The 21,972-nt window shown below is 40.0% G+C and overlaps 1 protein-coding gene across 4 annotated transcripts in view; it reads right to left on the minus strand.

Annotated features, from left to right (window-relative positions):
- Window positions 1-21,972, minus strand: part of MICU1 (mitochondrial calcium uptake 1) — a 228,532-nt gene that overhangs the window by 107,705 nt on the left and 98,855 nt on the right. For 2 of the 4 annotated variants that reach the window (XM_065552022.1, XM_065552020.1), the window contains 2 exons: window positions 17,275-17,318; window positions 10,712-10,795 (listed from right to left, as the gene is read on the minus strand). In XM_065552022.1, the coding sequence (XP_065408094.1) occupies window positions 10,712-10,795; window positions 17,275-17,318 (128 nt within the window). The remainder of the gene's footprint in view (window positions 1-10,711; window positions 10,796-17,274; window positions 17,319-21,972) is intronic. The other 2 variants (XM_065552023.1, XM_065552021.1) reach the window with 1 other exon arrangement.

Below are 21,972 nucleotides of genomic sequence, written 5' to 3' on the forward strand. Positions count from 1 at the left end.
AGGCCACTATTAACACTGATGTATTTTCTTGCTTTCCAGAGTGTTGTGTGTGTTGCTATAAACACCAGAAAAGCAATCCCATCATTTAGCCAGGAGTTTCGAGCAGTCATTTTGGTAGTCAAACAGAAAAATATGGAAATTGTTTCCCCACCTTTATAAACTCAGTCAAAAGCCTGACAAATATAAGGTCAAGAAAAATGTTTGATTTTTCTTACTCTGATCTCAGCTAATGAAAGTGGAGGGGGGCAGGGACGTTGATTTTTTTCCTTTTTTTCCTTAAAGGATTTTTTGATTTTTAGCTCTCAAGTGACACATACAGAGGCTGCAATCAAGCAAAGCATTGAGAAGTATTACGCAAGCTTCCTCTCATATTCTGCCAGTGCATCTTGATGTTGACTTGCCACACACTAGGCCCTGGACAGGTCTGGCTCTCTCTTGAGCAATGAATGCCAAATGATGGGACAGTTTTCAGTTGCAGACAAATTCATGTCAGTTAAACCAAACCAGAACTTAGATTTCATGTAAAACCCAACTTGGTACCTTTCCCCCACCTCACTTTCTATGCCCTCTGGAGCTTTTTGTTTTTTTAAGTTAGGAGCAAAAAATCATATCCGTCAGGGCTCATTCAGGAGAGAAGTCCAGAGTGTTATATAAAAGGGACTTGGTGGTGAAGTCACAGTACTTGGAATCTTCTGGCTGACTGCCCAGCATAGGCATCTGCACTGCCACCCTGTTAGAATGCCAGTGGAGGGGCAATAAGAGAACCTAGTGCTCTGGCTGTTACCAGGTATAATTTATAGTTAAAAGATCAAAGTATACATGTCATCTAATATTTAGATAAATGAATATCTAAAAAAAAAAAAGCTATATCTTTTGTTAGATTTACTTATGTCTTCTCCACAAAGTCAGAAAATTCTGTGAATTTCAATGCTGACCTCAATTGCATTTAAAAAGCTAATCTAAATAAACCCCTGCAGCACCATTTCATTTTGCATTTCAAAAACAATTTAACAAACAACATTTAATGTGCTGCTTTTGGAAGAAAGCAGTTTGGCAAGTCATTTAAAATGACAGTTTGTATTTCATCCTAGGGGATGGAGACGTACATTCAGCAAGTTTATCCATGCAATTAATGCTTATGTTTCAATACCCACTTTGGGCCCATGTGCATCAAAGCATCAAAATGTTGTGCATCTCAAGCAATCACTTCACAGTTTCCCCCTTCCAAAATAACAAAGCATAGTGCATGTAATGAAATTAGTAATTTCACCCAGAAATGGGATTTTTGTTTGTAAATTGACAGACTATAGTTCAACCTTAACCATTTTTGATTTACAATAGCTGTTGAGATTACGTTTTTGTTCCCTTTTTAATTCTTTACAATTACAGAAACTGTGTATCCATCTATGAAAAATGACTGCTTAAGATACTGTAAATTTCAGCTTGCCATAAAGCAAATTCCCTTTCAGTCCCAACTGACCACCTTTAGTTCTATGGACTATTCAACACAGACACTAAAATGTTATAACCCTTTCTTTCATATAGACAGCTATGAATATTCACACAGGGAAAAAAAGACTTAGAAATGTTTTGATTTGAAGCTTTACAACAAGGGTATTCAGGATCAAGACCGAAACAGTATCGCTCATCTGTCTCAGAGGCCTACATATTGTAGAGATATCTAAATCTGTATCAATTTTGATGTCCATCAGGATAAATTACAGCATACCAGCCTTTGCTCTGAATTTCCTGGATTTTGTACGGTTAAAGTTAGACCTTCAGCATTTTTGCATTTTAATTTATTATTTTCTGTGTTTTAGATTTAAACTAGTACTACAGTACTAAAAGAAAGCAATCTTTCACAGATATGTACGGGAATCAAAGGGACATTTGTCAAACAAACTTCTTTCTAATCCAAAGCAAAATCCCTTGCAGAAATCCCACGAGGATGATTTTCTCTTTCATTTCCTTTTTAGACAAATTGCCTGTTTTTTAAAGTCGCCGTTTAAGGTTCTCTGAAATCACATCCAATCAGTACCAAGGACTTAAGATTTCTCAATTTTAAAAAAATCGCTTACGTTCATACATGCACAAAGTTACATAGCAATATACCTGTAAACTGTACACAATTAGTTCTGAGGTGCTGCTTGGTATTTTACCTTCCTAAGCCCCTACTGACTGGCAGCGTCCATTTAAATAAAACAAACAGATAGCGATCTGTGAGCACAGCTAGACCAGGAAAATAGGCAATGTTTTAGAATCATGTTAGTCAACACATTTTAATTAGCACATTTTTCATTTCCACATAGCATCTAGCTTAGACCAAGATAGACTCCTTTAAAAAATATTAGCGGATCCTGGTCAACTCAATAGTGCTCAGCAGCATTCAGAATGTGCAAATGTGTCTCCTATTTCATAGTCTAGACAGAGCCTGGGTAAATGCACATTGCTTACTCCAACAAGTAAAACTCCTTCACAGACAGTGCAGCCCTAGATCTGTGTAAACTTATACTAAGACAGTTCTTCTAAAAGGTAATTTGAGCAGATATTCTGTAACAGTGCCTCTCTTAGGGCATGTACAAAGCTGTACATGTACATACAGAAAAACAGTTATGAAATTCTGTTATGAAAGTTATGAGTTAAATACCCAGTAGCCATGTTTTCAAATATTAATATCAAGGACATATTTCTGTTTTGAAAATACCAAAAGACTGATACTACATCATCAGATAAAATGCTGTTCAAATTCTAAAGTATCAAAGCCATTTAGAGATTTATAAGTGGCACCCATCACCTTGGCGCCTGACTATCCAGTTAAAACAGCCATTAAAAAAAGTCCTTCAGATTGAAGAGTCCAGAGCACAGCCTTGTTCAGTCAAAGGCAAAACTAAGCAGATAGATCCTGCAGTGTACCCTGAAGCAAGGACAGATGAAAAAAAAATATCCCAGTAATTGTTTTTTCCTTTTTATTGACTTTTTAAAAAGCAATATATTTCACAATCAATGTTACATAAGGATGGTCTAGTTTTTTTAAGTCTGAAAATAAAAAAAATTGCTCAAGCTTAAGTCTTATGAAGCATTTCATTGCATAGTGAATTTTGTAGTTGAGTTTTAAGCCTTTGTATATAGTGGAAAAGTTTACTATAGTAGCACTGTCTGCAGGTTCTAGAACATTCATCTTGTATCTTTATATAAGCAAAAACGGGTTCTGAATGTTAAATTCAGAGGTATCAGAATATTAAAAAGTAGCTTAGAAAAGTTAGGAAAATACACACTCATGCATTCTTTATTTTAGTCAGGAAAGCACTTTGGCTTATCATCTTTGAGTAGCACATACTAATGGAAAGAATTTTAATGTAAATCTTTTATCTTTAGGATATATCTGAAGATTAGACATAAAACCTTTCCCTGGACTTTCTTCCTCTAAATGTTAATTTAGACATTTTCAGGAGAATCAAGAGTTAAGCAGCTACCATTACTATTGGTGGTCTCCTGAGACTGGAGAAAGAAATTTACAGATACTCCTCTCAGCAACACGGTAAATATCCATCACTGTTAAACAAACCGCATCTGAAATGCAAGGCCAGCATTCTATGCAGTCAAGAGAAAAAACACAAACTTTCCAAGACGTTCACAGGCAGCAGGAACTGGACATGCAAGGAAGAAACCCCTGCTAGAAAAGCAAGAAGGAAATGCCTCTGAAAAGGGACAGTCTATACTTCGATTTCCCACTGGTGGAGGTCTCCAGGACTCAAAATTGATGCAAACTTGTGCCATTTTAACAAGGCTTATATCATTATACCAAATATACACTTCCTTTTCAAACAAAGTAATTTACTCTTTGGTTTAGAGCTACATTGCACCATCATTGCAGTTTAGCAATAGTTCCTTAAGAATAAGGGTTAGTTTAATTCTCACCATTAAGCTATTTTTTAGGCTATAAGTGCCAACATTTTCAATGTACCACAGGGTACTGCAAAAACATCACACAAAGAACATAACAAATACAATCTTTCATCTGTGAAGGGCTATTATTTTTCACCCATCTAAAAGGGCCAACAACTCAGTGCTGAAGATACGGTTAGGCTTTCAAGATCTCTCAGGAATGATCAAAAAAGCATTGATCAGTGGTGAGAAGTTCTCGTTTATCAATTATAGACCTGTCTTCATAAGCCCTTATTAATAAAAATTATTGAATTATAAAAATGATACAGACCTTATCAGAATGTGTGCCTAGAACTTTGAGGTGAAGAGCTTTTCTACTGCCAAGAACAAAAGTTCCAATTCCCCAACTCCCTGCTTGGTGCATTAAAGAGAATAAAGCCACTGGCCTTTTTGGCCGCCTCATGCTAATTTGGAAAGATGTAAAGAAAGGTGTAAAGAGTGTCTCTGCTGCCTAATGTAAAATGTGCTAAGCAGTATCTCAGAACTGGTCTATAGATAAATTACATCGAAAAAGTATGTTAAGGTTGCAAAATCAAACACTCAAAAATTAGGAAATGAAAGTACTAAGGTTGACTGTGCAACCTTAGTTTGATCCACTTGTGCATTGCAGTGTAGTTGTAGAAATGTCAGTCCCAGGATATTAGAGAGACTAGGTGGGTGAGGGAGTAGCTTTTCTTAGACCAACTTCTGTTGGTGAGAAAGACAAGTTGGGCCAACAAAAGCTATTACCTCACTCATCTTGTCCCCCTTGTGCAGTTGCATTTGATTAAGTCTTTAGTTACGAGATCACATACTGTTTTTTCCAACCTCATTCAATGCTCAGGAATGGGCACTGCTCAGGGAATGAATCCTGGTTAAGGCTAAGATTTTGTCCTGGTTATTTTTTGTAAAAGTCACGGACAGGTCCACGGGCAATAAACAAAAATTCACGGAGGCTGTGACCTATCTGACTTTTGCTGCTGCAGCTCCATGGTTTCCCCTGCCAGCCAGGCCATCTGGGAACTGCAGAGTGACCATATTTCCCAAAGAGAAAATAGGACACCCCCAGCCGCTCGTCCGATGTGTTCCCCTCCCCAAGGCTGTTGCCCGTTGCTGGAAACCTGAGGAGGGCCCCCTTAGGAGTCTGTCGCTGGAACCTTGCAGGGGGCCCTGTCACCTGTCAGTGGTGTAACCTGTCACTGGAACCCTGCCAGGGCCCTGCTGGCTGCCAGCTCCTGAGTCCCGCAGCCCCAAATGTCATGGAGGCTCTCTGGAAGTCACGGATTCCGTGACTTCCATGACCTCTGTTACATAAATGTAGCCTTACTCATAGTTTGGTAGTGACTGAAGCTGTTGTCTTTAAGATCCCTGCTTATCTTTAGTTGGGAGATGAGTATTGAATGAGAGGGAACTGCTGGAAGAGAAAGGATAGTTTCATGGTTAAGGAAGTTGAAGGCTGCCCTGGAGAATTGGATTCTATCCATGCCTTTGGCACAGAGCTCCTTTGTGATGCTGGACAAGTCACTTCAACCACACTTTTCGGAGGTGGTGGTCACTTGCATGTTCCTTATATTCTAGATTCCCAGTGTGAGACACCTGAGGCCACATCTGCAGACATGCTGAGCACTCACAGCTGCAATTGACAGAGATTGGAGCTGTGCTCTGAATATACATGCTATAAAATGCAAAGTGCTCTGAAAAACCAGGATGTAGATATCTCAAGTTAGCATCTAATATTGACACATTTGACAATATTGACCTTAATGTGTCCGTGCCTTAGATTCCCCAGATGTAAAATGGGGATGATAATACCACCTCTTTACCTCATAGGGGTTTTGTGAAGATAAATTAATTAACGTTTGCAATGCAATTTGTAGTGATGCATTTACTGGCTACAGCGATGACCACTATAGGAAAGCCAAAGAGGAAAATAATTCTGTATTGAGAGCAGGAAGTGAACAGTAAATAAGGCCTCGAGCCACACAATGAATGCAGATAAAAAGAAATACTGAAAAACTATCAATTCACAGAATGTGACAGGGAAAAAACCAGTGTGTGATCATATCATTAAAGACTACCATAATGCATATACACAATGGGACTGAACTGCATATGAAACCTTAATTCTGGCATTTGCTAGCTTTTGCATGCTTGACTTTGCCACCTTATCATTCGTTTAACAGTTTTTAAAATGTAATTTCCTTTACCAGTGGATTTCACAGCTATTTGCTGACAGCAGAGGAATGTAGTACTATAATTCAAGACTCCTGGATTCAACTGCAGGCTCTGGAGGAGAGAGTGCACTCTAAAACCTTCTGCCTGTGCCCCCAAGCTTTTGTCTGTCCCCATCTCCTCTTATCCAACTTCTGCCATACCCCTTGTTCCCATGCCTCTCCTCCAGGGGCTCAACCAGAATTTTCCTAAGGCGGTGATCTAGGGGGTGGTGATTTGAGGGAGAGGTCTCCCTGGGGCCCAGCATGTAATTGGGAGGCAGAGCATGAGAGAGTCTCCCTGGGATTGTCAGATGTTCCTGAAATTCTCATTCGGAAAGATTTTGTGGCCAGCATTTATGGGGCAGTGGCCAGGACCCCTCTGTGCCTGGTATGGAGGGGGCTCAGTGGTACATAGTTCGCATCCCCATCTCCAGGGGCACAGATGAAGCTCCACCCATTGCACAGAGATACAGGAGCTTCACCTTTTAGGAGCCATCATCTCTTTGAGCTCCCATCAGTCCAGGGCTCATCCCACTTATCCCAGAGGTCCCCACGCTAGACGAGAGGATTGACTGTATTGCTCCAGCAACTCGGCATTGCAGAATTTGCCATCCTCACAACAGCAGAGGAAGCTCAGCAGCCTAGCCTTGTTCAGTGACTCCACGTGCTGGGCCAGGGCAGCCACGAGTAGGGCCCAGAGCACATAATCATGTGCCCAATGCCTGCTCCATGGAGCTGCCCATCTGTGGGAGGGACCAAGATATGTCTCAGCAATCCCATGCAGGATACAACTCTGGGGAGGCTTGAGCGCTAGACAGCCACAGGCAGGGCTAGGCAGACTCGTTGCAACCTCTGCCCCGAACTCTGGTTGTGTTGGTGATTCCCCAGTCACCAATTCGGTTCCAGGGAGCAGGCAGCCTGGATCTGGTTTGTGTATTACTACATGCTCAGAACTCAGCCCCCTTCCACAGGGCCGCCCAGAGGGGGGGGGGGGGGGGGGGGCAAGTGGGGCAATTTGCCCCAGGCCCTGGGCCCCGCAAGCCCCGGCCAAGAATCCCTTTCCTCACCCGGCAGTGCTCTGAGTCTGCAGCGGCGGCATTTCGGCGGCAGGGGGCCCTTCAGTTGCTCCGCGTCTTCGGCAGCACTGAAGGGCCCCCCGCCACCAAAATGCCGCTGCCGCAGACTCTGAGCGCTGCCCTGTGAGTACAGGCTCCCCCGCTTTGCCCCAGGCCCCCTGAATCCTCTGGGCGGCCCTGTCCTTCCATTCCCACCTGAAAGACCAGGATCCTGAATTTGTAGTAGTGTTTATGTCTGAGGGGTGGGGATCTGTGCCCCTCTTCCTATCTATTGCACCCTTGCTTCTATTAAAACCCAAAATCGTCACCTGGCTCCCAGTACGCAACCCTCCTCCCTGCTTTCTAGCAAAACCACATATCTCCACATCCAGATCACTTCCCTTCTGCACTTAATAAAACTGAACATCTGCACAAACACCTCCACACACACACACACATACACACACACACGAGCTCCTGCTCTGCTCAGTCCTCTCCCCCTCTGCCTCCTGCCGCCCACTCCACCATCCTGCTCCAGTTCTCCCTCTTCTCCACTGTCCTCTATATTCAAACCGAGCTGCTTCCTCCTCCTCTTCCTCAATGCAGCTTTGGGCCAGTCAAGGAGAACACAGGTGAGTTTCTCCCTGTTCTCAGTTCCTGTGCCTGCACCACAGCAGCCCTCAGCAACCTGGAGTCCTGCTCAACCTATGCACGTCCAGGATAGAGCATGCTAAGAGCAGATGGCATCTTTGGAGAGTTTAGTAGCCAAACGCTAACAAATCTCTACTGAGCATGTGCAAACTGAGAATTTTCAAAGCTTGTTACCTGGCCAACTTTTAGCAAATTTTCACAGAGATGACAAAAGGCCTATCCAGGGCAACACACCTGCCAGATTTCAGGCCCTTCTTCCAAAGCATGTAGGTGCGAGAGCTTGTTAGTGAAACGGCTGGAAGAAGTTTTTTTTAAACATTAAACAACATATTTCCCCCAGTCTTGTTCTCAGAAACAGCTCAATGGTTTTAGCAGAAACTTAAAAATAAAAATAGAAGAAGAGGGAGAAGCCTGAGGCAGCCCACTGGAATGGTTAGTTCGGCAAAGTTATAAGCCACTGAAAATAATGGAAAATGTCAAGCAATCTTAACTACAGGGGGCAGTATCTGCTCCACCTATAAATGAAAAGCTAAACTTATTTTAGGGTAAGAAGTCTCCACCTTAATAAGTTATAACTGAAATACAGTTATATCAGTACAAAGCTCATTAGCATTGCTAAGTGGTTGACAAAATTTCCCTCCTTAACACTTGATTCAGGGGCTTGATAACTCAGCTAGTTTAGATGGCATGAGTAACAGAACAAAATAACTTAAAGCTAGAAATTAAAGTCACCTAGACTCTCCTCCTTCTGATAAGTAATCATATATATAATCAGTTGTGTCTATTTCATAAAGCATAAGCTTAATTTATTCAAGCAAGTCACCTCACTGTCCCTACACACAGCAATTTATGTAGCCCACTTTCAGACTAGTGTAAGCTAGTGTACTGAGAGACTACTTTGTTTTCTGGGGACCCTACAAACAAGAACTCTTCACTCAAACACTAGGAAACGCAAGTGTTAGAACCTAAACACAGATAATTGCATTTAAATCAGACACATTTTTTGTTGGTAGGCTGCTCTAACTCTTTCTGTACCACACCACTGAGATCAGAATGATATAGGGCACAAGGAATGCATTTTAATAAGGCACAAATAGTAACTCAGCAACAGAACACTCTTCAATGGAGTGTTCTTCCCAATTCACCTCAGAAGGGCTCTCCTTGAACTCTGTAGCTGGCTGCCACCTGAATACCAAGCATGCCATTACTCTCTTGTTCTACCTGCTCATTCCTATTATGGGTATGGGTCTCTCTTCACGCATGCTAAGTAGAACAGCTCTCTGTTGTCTGTCATTTCCTTTTCCCATAAGTAATTTTATAAAGTGTGGTCTTATATATGAGTTAGTCTAGCTAATGTTGTAGCTACATTTGATAATAATAATATGGAGATACCAGGACCAAGTACTGTCCCTGACAGATTCCCCCTGCTGTGATCCCTAAATGGCTCCCTCAAGGATTGAACTGACAACCCTGGGTTTAGCAGGCCAATACTCAAACCACTGAGGAATACCAATATCTTCTGGTTCCTCCAAATGATCAGTTTCCATGAATAACGACACTTATTAAAAAGTTACCCGTGGGACTGTATTCTCATTGACATGATGTAAATTTTAATATTTTGAGATAAAAATACCTATTATTTATGTGCCAAGTAAAAAGGAGACAAATTAAAAAATACTTTAAGGGAGTGGGGGAAGGCAGAAGTATACACTGTCCCTTTTTACAAAAAAGGTGCATATTATGGGTTTTGAAGCACAAACTGTTTAAAGCACATGCTGACAAGTCAGTACCTGCCAGAAATCCTGATGAGAGGGGAGAGGGTTAGAAAGAGGGAAGAAGATCAGGGAATGTTGGTTACACCAAAAACCAAAACCAAAATTAAAATAAAATACCCACAAATATTACATATTATGCAACATTGCAACACAGCAAAACCAATTAATGACATCAGGAACAAAGAATCTCTCAACACCTAGGAACAGGAAGTAAGGAGCACATATAGCAATCAGTAACATTCAGGAATATCCGCCAAACAAACCCAGTGAAAATGAATAACAAAGTTAGTATACAAAAAAGTAATAGCAAATATTTCTAGTTTTGGCAGAAAGTAATTATGCCACAGACTGTTGGTGGATAGGGTGGGAGAGGAAAGAGGGAGCACACACTTGACCTGTACATGGATGCAAAGTAATCTTCATAATAAGGGATTCCACAGGGTTGTTTGTGTGCCATGCATATAAAATTTAATATAAGCAACCAAGCATTTTCTTAGCCTTAAAGATTTTTTTAAAACAAAAACAAACTGAAATAATACCTGAATCTAAAGATTCAAACATTTCAATGAAAGGATACATCTTCCAAGTTCCGTGTACAAGCATGAGAATTCACAGGTCAAGATACACAAAGGCCACATCAACTGGAGACCTTATAACTACATGACTAACTGATTCAGCTCAGAGGGCATCAAAGTTTGGCTTATTTCAGGGCTCTGAATTGATAATGATCTTGAAGATTATTGAACAAAACATAACCAGCTCCTCCAGCTAGAAGCACGTTGTGGTCATTTGTGCATCTAAAAGCATTGGTCTTTGATACTTGGCCCATAAGCATTTCAGGAGAAGGGCCTAGTCTTCTGACATGTCTATACCAATGTGCGCATCAAACAGAATAGTATTCATAATATTAGAATAAAAGGGTTTAGGGGTTTGGTTTTGGAGAATGGAAGGGGAGAAAGCAAGTAAGGGGGCAAGTGAAGAAAACTTGTGAACACACAATAGTATGAGGTTAATTACAGTAAGGATAGAAAAGCACAGTGCAGGATAGAAATATCTGCCAGTGCCACTGATGTTTTAAGTCAAATTTTCTAACCTTATCTGACCCATCACAATAGGATTCCACTGATCCTGCTGTGTTGATCGTCCTCCTTGCCCACAGATGGCTGAGCAAAATTTGCTGCTTTCACAAGGTAGAGAGACACCCAGCCAGTCACTGGCAGAGTCAGGAACCCAGACCAATGCACTATCCGCTACACCATGTTGCCTACCTACTCATTCATTTATATAAATCACTCTAATCAGAAGAGCTTAGATGATTTAGGAATCTCATTTTCAAAAGTGACTTTAAATGAGACTTAGGCTTACTAAGTGCATAAGTTATTTTTGAAAATGGGACTTAGACTCCTATCATTAAGGGCTTTTGAAAACATTACCTGTTATATTTAAAGTTATTCATTCTACCGCTTCATTATATTAATCCTATTTAATCTGGGTCCTGGAACATGTGATCTGAAAGAGACAGTTTCTTTGTGGTGCTGATGTCTTTCAGATGCTGCATAATTCCTTATTTTATTCTCCCACTTCCCACCCTCTGAAGCCCCAATTCAAGCACTATACAACATTATAAAATCCAATACAAAAATAAAAATGCTTCAAAAATGCAAACAATTATATTACAAGGTTAGGACAGAAATGAGAAGGGCAAAATATGGAGTAGGAAGGAAAATACGTAGTCAATAGTAGTCATACCCCAAAACCCTTTTCAAAATAAAGTTTGATTTTAAAAAAAGTGGTGAGATTATCTGAGATTGATGCCTCCCACCACAGCAAAAGCATGACTGCTTGCCAATATAAAATGAGAGGATGCATAGAGACCTCTCCATGTGAGACTTAGGGGGGTTCTTCACATATAACTGAGTGCTGCATGCTAGGTGGTTGAATTTTCTCCTACATAGCAGTAAGTATTATTGCTTCAAGATTTGGTCAAGAAATTTGCTCAATATTTCTAAAGCTAATGTTAGACTTCAGGTATTTCACCATCAAATTTATTTTATTATTATTTCCCTGTAAAGCATCCCAATACAATACTTGAAAAGGGTGCTTAGAATAACTACAAGTAATTATAATGTTTAATACCAAAAGCAACTTTCCTACCACGTGAGAGTAACTAATTAGAGGGTGTCTTACTTCTATAGCATTAATCAATATAGAACTGTATCTGGAGAATAGAGAACATGGAAATATGAATCTGGATAGGAGTTACTTAATTCCAAAGTAAAATTAGAGTCTGTAAAAGCTTTTGTAATTACTTATTGCCTCCTTGGGTCAATGATAATTTAAGGGTATACCATCATTGACAGCTTGCAAGCTTTTGTTTATATTCAACTACACAGGGTAATTTTCCCCACAGGAGGTAAAAACCGCTACTCAAGTGTATCCCACACTAAAGCAATATTCTGTTTAATTCTTTCCCCTAAAAAGACTAACAGTTTCTCAGAAGTGTTGCAATTTAGCCTTGCCTCCATGCATCTGAAGAAGTGGGTTTTTTACCCACAAAAGCTTATGCTCAAATAAATCTATTAGTCTTTAAGGTGCCACCAGACACTTCGCAATTTAGCCTTATCACTGAAAACACTTGATTGCAGCACAAAATCTACAAGTAATTGAAATTCAAATGCTTCTGCAAAAATTCAATAATATTTTAAGATGAAAACAATTAATCGGAAAAATCACAATCCCTACATCTTTGGAAAGAATGTCCACTGACGCTGTCCCTCTTGTGCTGACTCCTCAAATCTGTCCCATTACACTAGGATTCCACTGATCCTGCTGTGTTAATGGTCCTCCTTGCCCACAGGTGGCAGGGCAAGATTTGCCCTTGTCATAGGGTAGATCGATATCTTCTACCCTATGGGCACACTATCACAGAGTTAAATAGTATCATACACTTTTCTCTTTGAGAGCTGGCAGTTTGGCATGAAGATTAATTCGAGCTTAATTCAAAAACTCTCTCAAACAGAACATATTAGAAAAAATGGAAATTGTTTTTCAAAGAAATATCATGTTTCTTTGAATGGTCTGCTAAGCATGTCTTGGTGCCTTCATACAACCACAGACACACTTTTACAGGCAGGAAAATTTTCCTCCTCCAATAAGCATTTGTTTTACACAGACACAATACAAGAGAGGGAAAAGTGATACAACGAAAGAGCCAGGTGACTGAGCAGTTAGGGTTAGATATGTTAATTCTGAGTGCTTTTATTAAATTACAGATTAGGCTATATTCATATTGTAATTTGAGCTAAATTATGAGGTGAGGCCTGAGAGCAACAGTGAATAGTTAGCAGCAGCAGCAGATTAGCCAAAAGAAAAAGTTTATGAGGGATGGTGGGAGGGAGGGAACATATAAACACATGTCACCAAGCCAGCTTCTCCACTCCCTGTACAAACACTTGGGAGGCTAGCTCCCTGAACACTTAGCCCTGCTGTAGGTGAAAGAAAATTATGCAGTTGTGGTTGGCCAGGAGGATGGACCAAAGGGTTTTGCTGAACGAATGCCTCTAAGGCCGCTGGTCTCCAGGGAGCAATGTGTAGATTCAAATTATATGCATTTTGCGCCTGTTACTGAAGAGTTATGCTTGTCTCTCTCCCCCACCCTTCAGTGCTCTGAAAAATTATCCCTAGTTGGGTAGAAGTATACTGCACTCACTATCACATTCAGCTCTATACACAGGAAGACACAAACGTCACAGAGCTGCAATAAAATATATGGTCACTATCAAAGACTTTTGGACTTAACCAGTTCCAGTCATTCCAAGTGGCCTATCAGGATATGTCTACACTGCAGTCAAGAGGTGGGATTCCCAGCACGAGTAGACAGATTCATGCTAACTCACTGCACTGCAACACTTGCAAAGACTCAGGCTAGCCATCCAAGTTCAAGCCTGCCTAACTCCCAGGGTCTGAACTTGGGTGGCTGCCACCCATGCTGCAGTGTCCACACTGCTATTTTTAGCATGCTACTTCAAGATGAGCTAACACTAGTCTATCTGCACTGGGAATCACACCTGCCAGCTGCAGCGTAGACAACCCTTACAGGATTGACTTCTAATTTTACAAGAATATTTGTGAAAAAAACTGCAGATACAGATGATTTCCCAGTGCAATGATATTTATCTGGAACATTCATGCAGAACATTTACACTGAATCCTTAACCTTTGTTTTACAGAATGTAATTAAAATGCATCTGACTACACAGCTGGGTCTATTCTTTTTATTGGCGTTTGCTCTAAATTAGTATTTACATAGAGCATAGGCATAAATCTTTGTTTATAACTAACAATAGTTCTATTTTCTACTTTTGTTTAGCCAACCTGTAGTTTATAGAGTATCAGTACTTTGGTACTACTGCTGACTTAAACCTGACTGCTCATTTTCTCCTTTCATCTCAAAGAATACATTTCAGATGGAAAAAGTCTATTCTCTCCTCAACGTGTCTATATACTGTAATTCCCATTAACGTTAATGGACATCATGCAAGATGCTCAAGGGAACAATACACCTCTCAGCCTTCTACTCAAATTTCCCATCTCCACCAATGCACAAAATAATACCAGCACACAAAGGCATGGCTTCACAGAGTTAGAACAGTATCTAAGGAGAAGATTGTGTCCAATTATAAAAAGTGCTTTGATATTTCTTGGGAAGCCAACGAGGGAGATGAGTGAATGGAAACAACAGACGAGAAAAGACGCGAGGACTAATTTTATTCCTTAACAGATACCAATGTAACTAAAACATGAATGTGTGTAATTTGTTTTATGATGCCTAAATCAACATTTGAATGCGTTTGAGGCGACAGTGCTTTGTTAACTGAAAACAGATGCAGATAATATGAGAAAAACTACTCCTAGAAAACAAGATCTAGGAGTGACTTCACTCCTTATCCAGGCTCCTCTGCACGACTGAGGGAGCTCCAATATCTCCTTGCTTTAACCTCACCCCAAACTTGACCCCCCTGCCATTACCACTAGCCTCATAACCAAAGTCTGTTACTAGTGCTCCTTAGTAAGACAAGTCTGACAAACAACGTGAGCCATTATTTCCTCCTTTAAAATAAATGATCCAGAAGCAGCATGTATATCAGCCCCTGCAATACAATACCATAAAATTAACGTGGTCTGTTGTTCTGCACAGTACTACTACTACTAATAGTAGTCCACTACACTCTCCATTTTAAAACTCTAATGACTGATGTTAAGACTTATTCTACCATCCAATGTATTTTGCATATATATCTAGGTATAGCAGCTATACAAACGTGTTTATATACACCATTTCAGTCTGCAACAGAAAGTCAGAATGGAGGATGGTCAGTGCAGGGAACAGATGCTAAGGGCCAGCATAACTCAGAACATTTCAGCCTGCACTGAGACCACCAGTTGTCACACTTTCACCATGCTGTATGGCAAGATTGGGTGTGCATATTGTGTAAGAGTAGAAGTCATGTCTCAAATAGAACTGGTCTGAAATTTCCTGACTTAAGTTTGTTGGAAAATGCCGATTTCTTGCGTTTCTATGAAACATCTCAGGTTCAACAAACTTTTGGCAAATTGAAGTCTGGAAACACTACTGTCCCCATCCCCCAGGCATTCTGCTGGGCAGCTTGAGAGACCCGTCTTCCAGGTCTATGGCTCCAGAGCAGCCTCACCATGCAGACTGCCCCAAGATTGGGGAACCTGGTCTTCAGGGGGTCTGCAGCTCCAAGACAGTTACACTATGCCAGTGCTTCCAAGCTCTTTCCCATGAAACAGGGAGTCTGAAGTCCTGGGACAAGCTGACCCAGGAGTCTGGATGGTCCCCAGCCATCTGGCGTCCTATGGCCGTCTACAGAGTGTGGCTGCCCTGGACTCATAGATCCTGAGAGCCCTGGCAGCTGCTGAGTGAAATTCAGATTGTCAGTTTCACCACATCTATTAGTATGACTAATAATGTCAATTTCACTCACAGCTGTCAACGTTCCAGGGAGCAGATTTTGTTTTAGAAATACCATAGGTTGGTGTTTCCAAAATGAACCTTTTTTCCAAAATTTCTGGTTCATGGAAAATTTTGAATAGTTTGTATTTGTTCAAATCTTAACAAACCCAAATTTCAAAATCACAAAATTTCCCGCAAACTGGAAATCCCAGCAATGAGGCTCAGCAGAACAAAAAGCTGAGTTCAGCTAACAAACTGCTTCTGCTTTGAGACTTTTACCCACTAGGATGGGAATAGAATGATAGTACTCAGGAATAGAGGAACTATTATCCAAAATTGTGTGGAACTCAGCATTTCTTTCTAAGAAACAAAGACTGACAAAAAGCATACTACTTACTGTCTATTTTAAAGTAGAATACACCTCTACCTCAATGCAACGCTGTCCTCGGGAGCCAAAAAATCTTACCGCGTTATAGGTGAAACCGCGTTATATACTTGCTTTGATCCACCAGAGTGTGCAGCCCCCCCCCGGGAGCACTGCTTTACCGTGTTATATCTGAATTCTTGTTATATCGGGTCACGTTATATCGGGGTAGAGGTATAATACTCTGCTGCTTGGGTAAACAAACACATGTATGCTCTAAGGAACAAAGACCATTTATTTGATTACTTGCTTTGCTTTTTGTCCATCCACTTCCTCATGAAAAATTAAAATAAAAATCAATTCAATTGAATGCAAAACATGAAAGTAATTTAGATTCATTTCCTCCCCAATTGTGCAGGGTTTGTTTGTTTTGTTTAATTATAGATTCAAATAGCAGGACTTTCTGGATATGTTTGGTCACATTTAAACATTACATGCCAGATATATCACTCAGCAATGAAAGAGTCAAAAGTTACCTTCTTTGACTCAAAAATTCAAGGAATTTTGTTACAGATGAGGTGACAATTTTGCTAAATTAGTGATTGTTGTAGAGTAAGTTGAGTTAATAGGAAGCTTGTGTGCTATTCCATTTTTATGCAGCCACCAACTATGGTAGTATCAGTGCTCAAAATGATATAAAGGAATATTAAACCAAATTATTTTAGATTAACAACTATACACCTAAGCAAATCTATGTTAGGTGTTTGTTTTAGATAACACAGCTTGGCCCTCTCTGTGTTAAAGGTTCAAGCAGTCTTTTAACCATATTACCTACTTGTGTTACAGCTCTGGGCCAAATTCCTTCCTGCTATAATTTCATTGATTTCTGGGGATTTACGGCAGGGAAAAATATGACTTCAGAGCTGTAAAAAGGGCTAGGTTACTGTGTGGTTCCATTCATACAGGCAGACCAAACAATGTTATAATATGATCAGCATATAGCAGGTTTCCCTCTGAAATATGGTACTCCCTCACATGGAGGGTCTCATACCATATGGATAATGCTATTAAGTTTGATTTTTTACACATTACAATTCCCTCTCCCACCAGCAAGGAGAAGTTATTTTGGTTCTATAAGCATTAAAGCAAATCTTTATTCCTTCCTTCCTATTCAGCCATATAATAAACAAATACTGCTATGTTCTAGCTCAAACAAAAGACAATATTGTATTTCATTTGTACTTACACACAACTTTAAATAGAAACTCAAAGAGGTTATAGGTAGAAAGATACTATAAATTTCAAGTCTACTCACCTTTCCATCATACCGCTTCACTACAAACTGATCCAGACCTAGGTCTGAAAGAGGAAAAAAAAATTGCTTTTAGAGCAGTGCTTGAATATAAAAATCATATAGTTCCATGCTTCTTTTTTGATAAGGCATTTAAAAGAAAAAATAGATTATGTGAAGGATAACATGATTAGAAAGCACAGGGAGCGGGAAGGAAATCAACTGTTATCTACATGTTTTTTCTTAGGGCTCAAGCAAGGTGTCTGATTCACAGTATTGACAAGGAAAACCTATTTAGTCACAGAAAACATACAAAAAGGGACAGTGACACCACCACATCTACCACTATGCTCTACTAGTCCTTTTGTACTATTGACCTAGAATAAAATGATTTCTACCCCATTACCAATCCTTACCCAGATATCAACTTGTTTCCATGAGACTGGCACTTAGAGTGTAATTAAAAAGAATTATTTTTAGGCTAAGCAATCTTTTTTGAACAGATTAACATGGAAGGCCATTGAATTGAAATCAGAAGTGTCCCTCCCAGAATTAACAAAGGTAGACCTCAACCAAAATTCAATGTTGCCAGCTCTTGTGGGGTAAAGTGACATACAAATGGTCTTGGACATAAAAAGAAAAAACACAGCCGCTATTGTACATTCAGGAATAAGCAAGTGCATGAATTAGAAGGTTTTTATATTAACATATTCCTCACATTGTATTACCACAAAACAGAAGGATTTTATTCTTAGAAGGAAAATAATATTTATATTATATGAAGAAGGCATCTTTCATTCTACTTCTACAGTATAATCAAGTCTATGCATAACAATGAAAGTTTAATAGTCAACATGGAAAAACTTGCAAATTATTTGTACAACAATAAAAAATACATTCTGTAAAGAGATCTAGATAAGTGGAACTCTTGAATGACTGGGTTATTGAGAATTGGCAGTAATTCACACAAGAGTACAGAGACTGATTTTCAACTCTTGGTTTGACAAACATTTGCTACAAACCACACCTTTTCATCCAGTGTTTTAAATAGCTATCAGTTCTTCCTGTTAACCAGATTGGGAGAAGGGAGGGATTGGAAAAGAAAGAAAAAATAACTTGTCCAGGAAGGTGAAGATTACTGTCACCTGTTTATGTGTAAAAGTGATAAAATGCTTCCCATCTACTCAAAGGTTCATAATAGTCACAGAGCAGAAAATGGAGCTGTTCATCACTTCATGATGATCTCTTTGACCTTTCTGAGCCAATGCAGTAAAAATTCCTGTAATTAATTTCATAGGATTGAGTGAAAAATTAGAGAATTGTCAGATGGCTTGCTGGATTTGTGGTTATTAAACTGAGGAATCACGCTCTTGATATCTGTGTGCACTTTAAGAAACACAAACGTACATATTTATATACAATGTGCACTTTCAGAAGTTATATTTCCTTAAAGAATATTGCTCCTACTCAAGATTAGAGGCATACATACAGCATGATTAATGCTTATGAATTTCTACAAACTCCTCCTTCAGTAAAAGTCTTACTTAACTGGATATGATAATATAAGGCTGCCATTGCTCTTTTAGTTGTTGCCAAGCTCAGAATTGAGCCAGCAGAGTTCTGTGTTGGAGACCTGTTCAGACACTGATGACTAAAACCGCGTAAGGAATTAACTGCATCCTGTAAGTTGCAACAACGGTAGCAGAAGTTGACCACTAGCTCCACTTTTAGTGTTATGCATTTTCAGTTTTTACCAATTTTCACTAATAAATTACCAGGTTTTTTATTAAAGAAGTTCGATTTTTACCGATTTATACCTGTTTATCAATCCACTCAGTATTTTTTGAGTACTTATTTTTGTTAAACACTAATGCTTTACATGATTGTTGTGTTCTGAAACACTGAGATTGAAGCAGTTCCACAGTGTATAAAACAGAACAGAAAATACTAACATTAATATCATGTTATGATTGGCTCACAAGGAGATGTTACCTGCCTATTTCTTTGCTTCTGGTTAGCGTAGCTCTGAATTTAAACAATCAATCCTGTACAGATAAAGATATGTACTGCCCCCCATCCACCCGGATACCTCCTTTAGTGCCAATCTCTTTACGGGGTTGGATGGATGGGCCTGGGTTCTTCTGGATCCCCACACATCCAGTCCTGCTCTTTCTGTGGCTGGCTCCAGACTACTCCCAAAATGGCTTCTCCCCTCTCCAGTCCTCCCAGGGGAGGCCATCTCACACCCTACTGTCAGGCTAGCTCTTCTTCTGGGCATTCCCTTGTCAATCATTTCACTCTGCTCTGTCCTGAGCTGGCCTGCCTGCAATCCAAACCAACAGGGGCCCCTGTTGTTCTACATAGTGTCTCTCCTCTCTCCCTCTTGGTTGCCCAGCAGACTCTGAATCTGCCCTTGGCTCCCCCTTCCCACCAGGGACAGGGTGCTTCTCCCTGAACTACCAGCACACAGAGCCCCAGGGACTTAGATAAGGTAAAAAGGTAAACATGGGGCGAAAACGCAAACCTATGCCTGAATACCAGCAAGCAAATCAGTGCTCAGAAGTTTTAAAGAAAAATAAAGATGGGAACGAAGAGGATGCACTGCACTGCAGCACTGAGGTCAGTCCTCGCGCTGACAGAATAAAGGAACTTGTTTTATGTCCTGTTAATTTTCCCTCACACAAGCAAGATTAAAGAAGATAGTGAGCTTCGGGATAAACAGTATCAGGAGCTTTCACCAGGACTTTAATGAAAGAGAGGACACAGCACGATTGTGTCAATGAATTTGTGCGTGCTCTGTGTTTCGCCAGACAACCGCTGTTAATTGCAGAGGGGCCTATTGGTGACTTTGTATGACAATACGGTCCAGCAGCAAAAACCCTTCCTAATGCAGACAAGCTCACTGGTAAGTATCTGAAAGAAAATGACAATGCTTCAGTATCCAAACTGATAGAACGAATTGATGGAAATCTGGTGTCTAGTCTGATTTTTGACAAGTCTCTTGATGCTTTGGACTGTCCAATTCTTGGCCTTTTATTTTTGTTTTTTTATTTCAAAGCAAATAAACCTGCATTGTTTTGTGCTGATGTGACATTCATCCCCTCTGCTGACACTGGTTTTGTCAACGCAGCAATAACTGACATGTTTGAGATGTACCAACTAACTTTGGAAAATGTGGCCACAACTAACACAGATTCTGCTTCCTACATGGCTAAGTTTGCATGGGAGATTCCACTCAATCAGAAACTGGAGCTGCTATGTATGAGCTGTTCTGCTCATCTGATTAACATTGCCCTGTCAACAGCTACTGCTACAGAAGAAATGAAAGACATGAAATCTTGCATCATTGGATTCGGGACCATTTTCAAGCATGAAAACAAGTAGAAGGCTTTGTTTTACACAGTGTGAGATGAATGCAGAGCTGGATGCCGATTACCTACCCTTGTTGTACAAGCTCAGTGGATGAGCTTGTATTTCGCTGCCTGTCATGTAAATAACATGTGGACTGTGCTAATATGTCTCCTAGGTCATCGTGAGTTTGTTTGTTTGTTGTTGTTGTTCTAGCAAAGTAAAAGCAAAGCAAAAACTCTGAAGAGATTGTCAAATAACCAAAATGACCGCCAGATTCTGTGCATCAAGGTAAAATAATGGAGTTTTCTCCAACTACTGCCAACATGTTTGCCAATACAGACATTTACCAGATCCTGACAACCAAAATCTCAGCTGACCTGAGCACAAAAGCTGTAAGAGAAACATACTGCAAGAAAACCCAGCTGTTACTGGAAATCCTTCCAACCCCACAACACGAAAACCAAAAAAGCATTCAAAACAACACTCAGTGAGAAATCGGAGACTACTGTGACCTGTAATCTGAACCCCCACGTGTTTGGTGCTGAAGATTCTTTTTGGAATGTCATCCAGGTTTTCGACCGCTTCCTCAAAGTGAATTTTGCAGACTATGACAGTTATGCCAAGTGTTTCAACCATTTGTCACTAAAGGTGCAATTTCAAATCTGAAAGGAGAATTTACTACTGACATGAACTTCTCTAACCCTGACAATGTGAAACTGGATGTGCTGGCTTTTTGCATCAGCCATCAAGACACTTCCCAATTTCAGCAAAGTGGCACGGCGAGCTTTGAGTGTACCCCCTGGATCTACTGATGCAGAGCACTTATTTTCAAAGTTGGACTACCTCCAAGACAGCACAAGGCTCAACATGAGTGAGGATACTTTGAAGAAAATTATGGAAGCGTACGCAAAAACTAGGATTTCTGGAAAAACTACTAGCTCTGAGAGAGAAAAAAAATATATCTTTGTACATTTAAAAAAAGTTTCAATTATAGTAAAATGTGTATATTACAAAAGTTGTTTTGTTTTTGTTCTTCCCCCTCCCCCCAGTTTTTCAATTTTTTTATTTTTAACCTGATTTCATCCCAGTTTTAATGTTTGGAAAATAAACAATGAAAAATTCCCTAGAAAATGCAGAACACTAACTTTATTATTTTGCCAAAATCATATCATAATAAAATCATGTAGCTGACCCATGACAATCTATGCGCACATCTTGTAGGTTGAGGGCTGGAAATCAATCTTCTTGCTCTAGAGCTGGAATAAGGCTGCTAGTGTGACGATCTTGAATGTCTGTACCTTCCCGTATTTGTTAAATGCCCTTAAATCTAGAATGGGCCTCCAACCTCCCCTCACCTTGGGGATCAGGAAA

The sequence above is a fragment of the Chrysemys picta genome, chromosome 7, assembly GCF_011386835.1.
Source record: "Chrysemys picta bellii isolate R12L10 chromosome 7, ASM1138683v2, whole genome shotgun sequence".
Taxonomy (NCBI): Eukaryota; Metazoa; Chordata; order Testudines; family Emydidae; genus Chrysemys; species Chrysemys picta.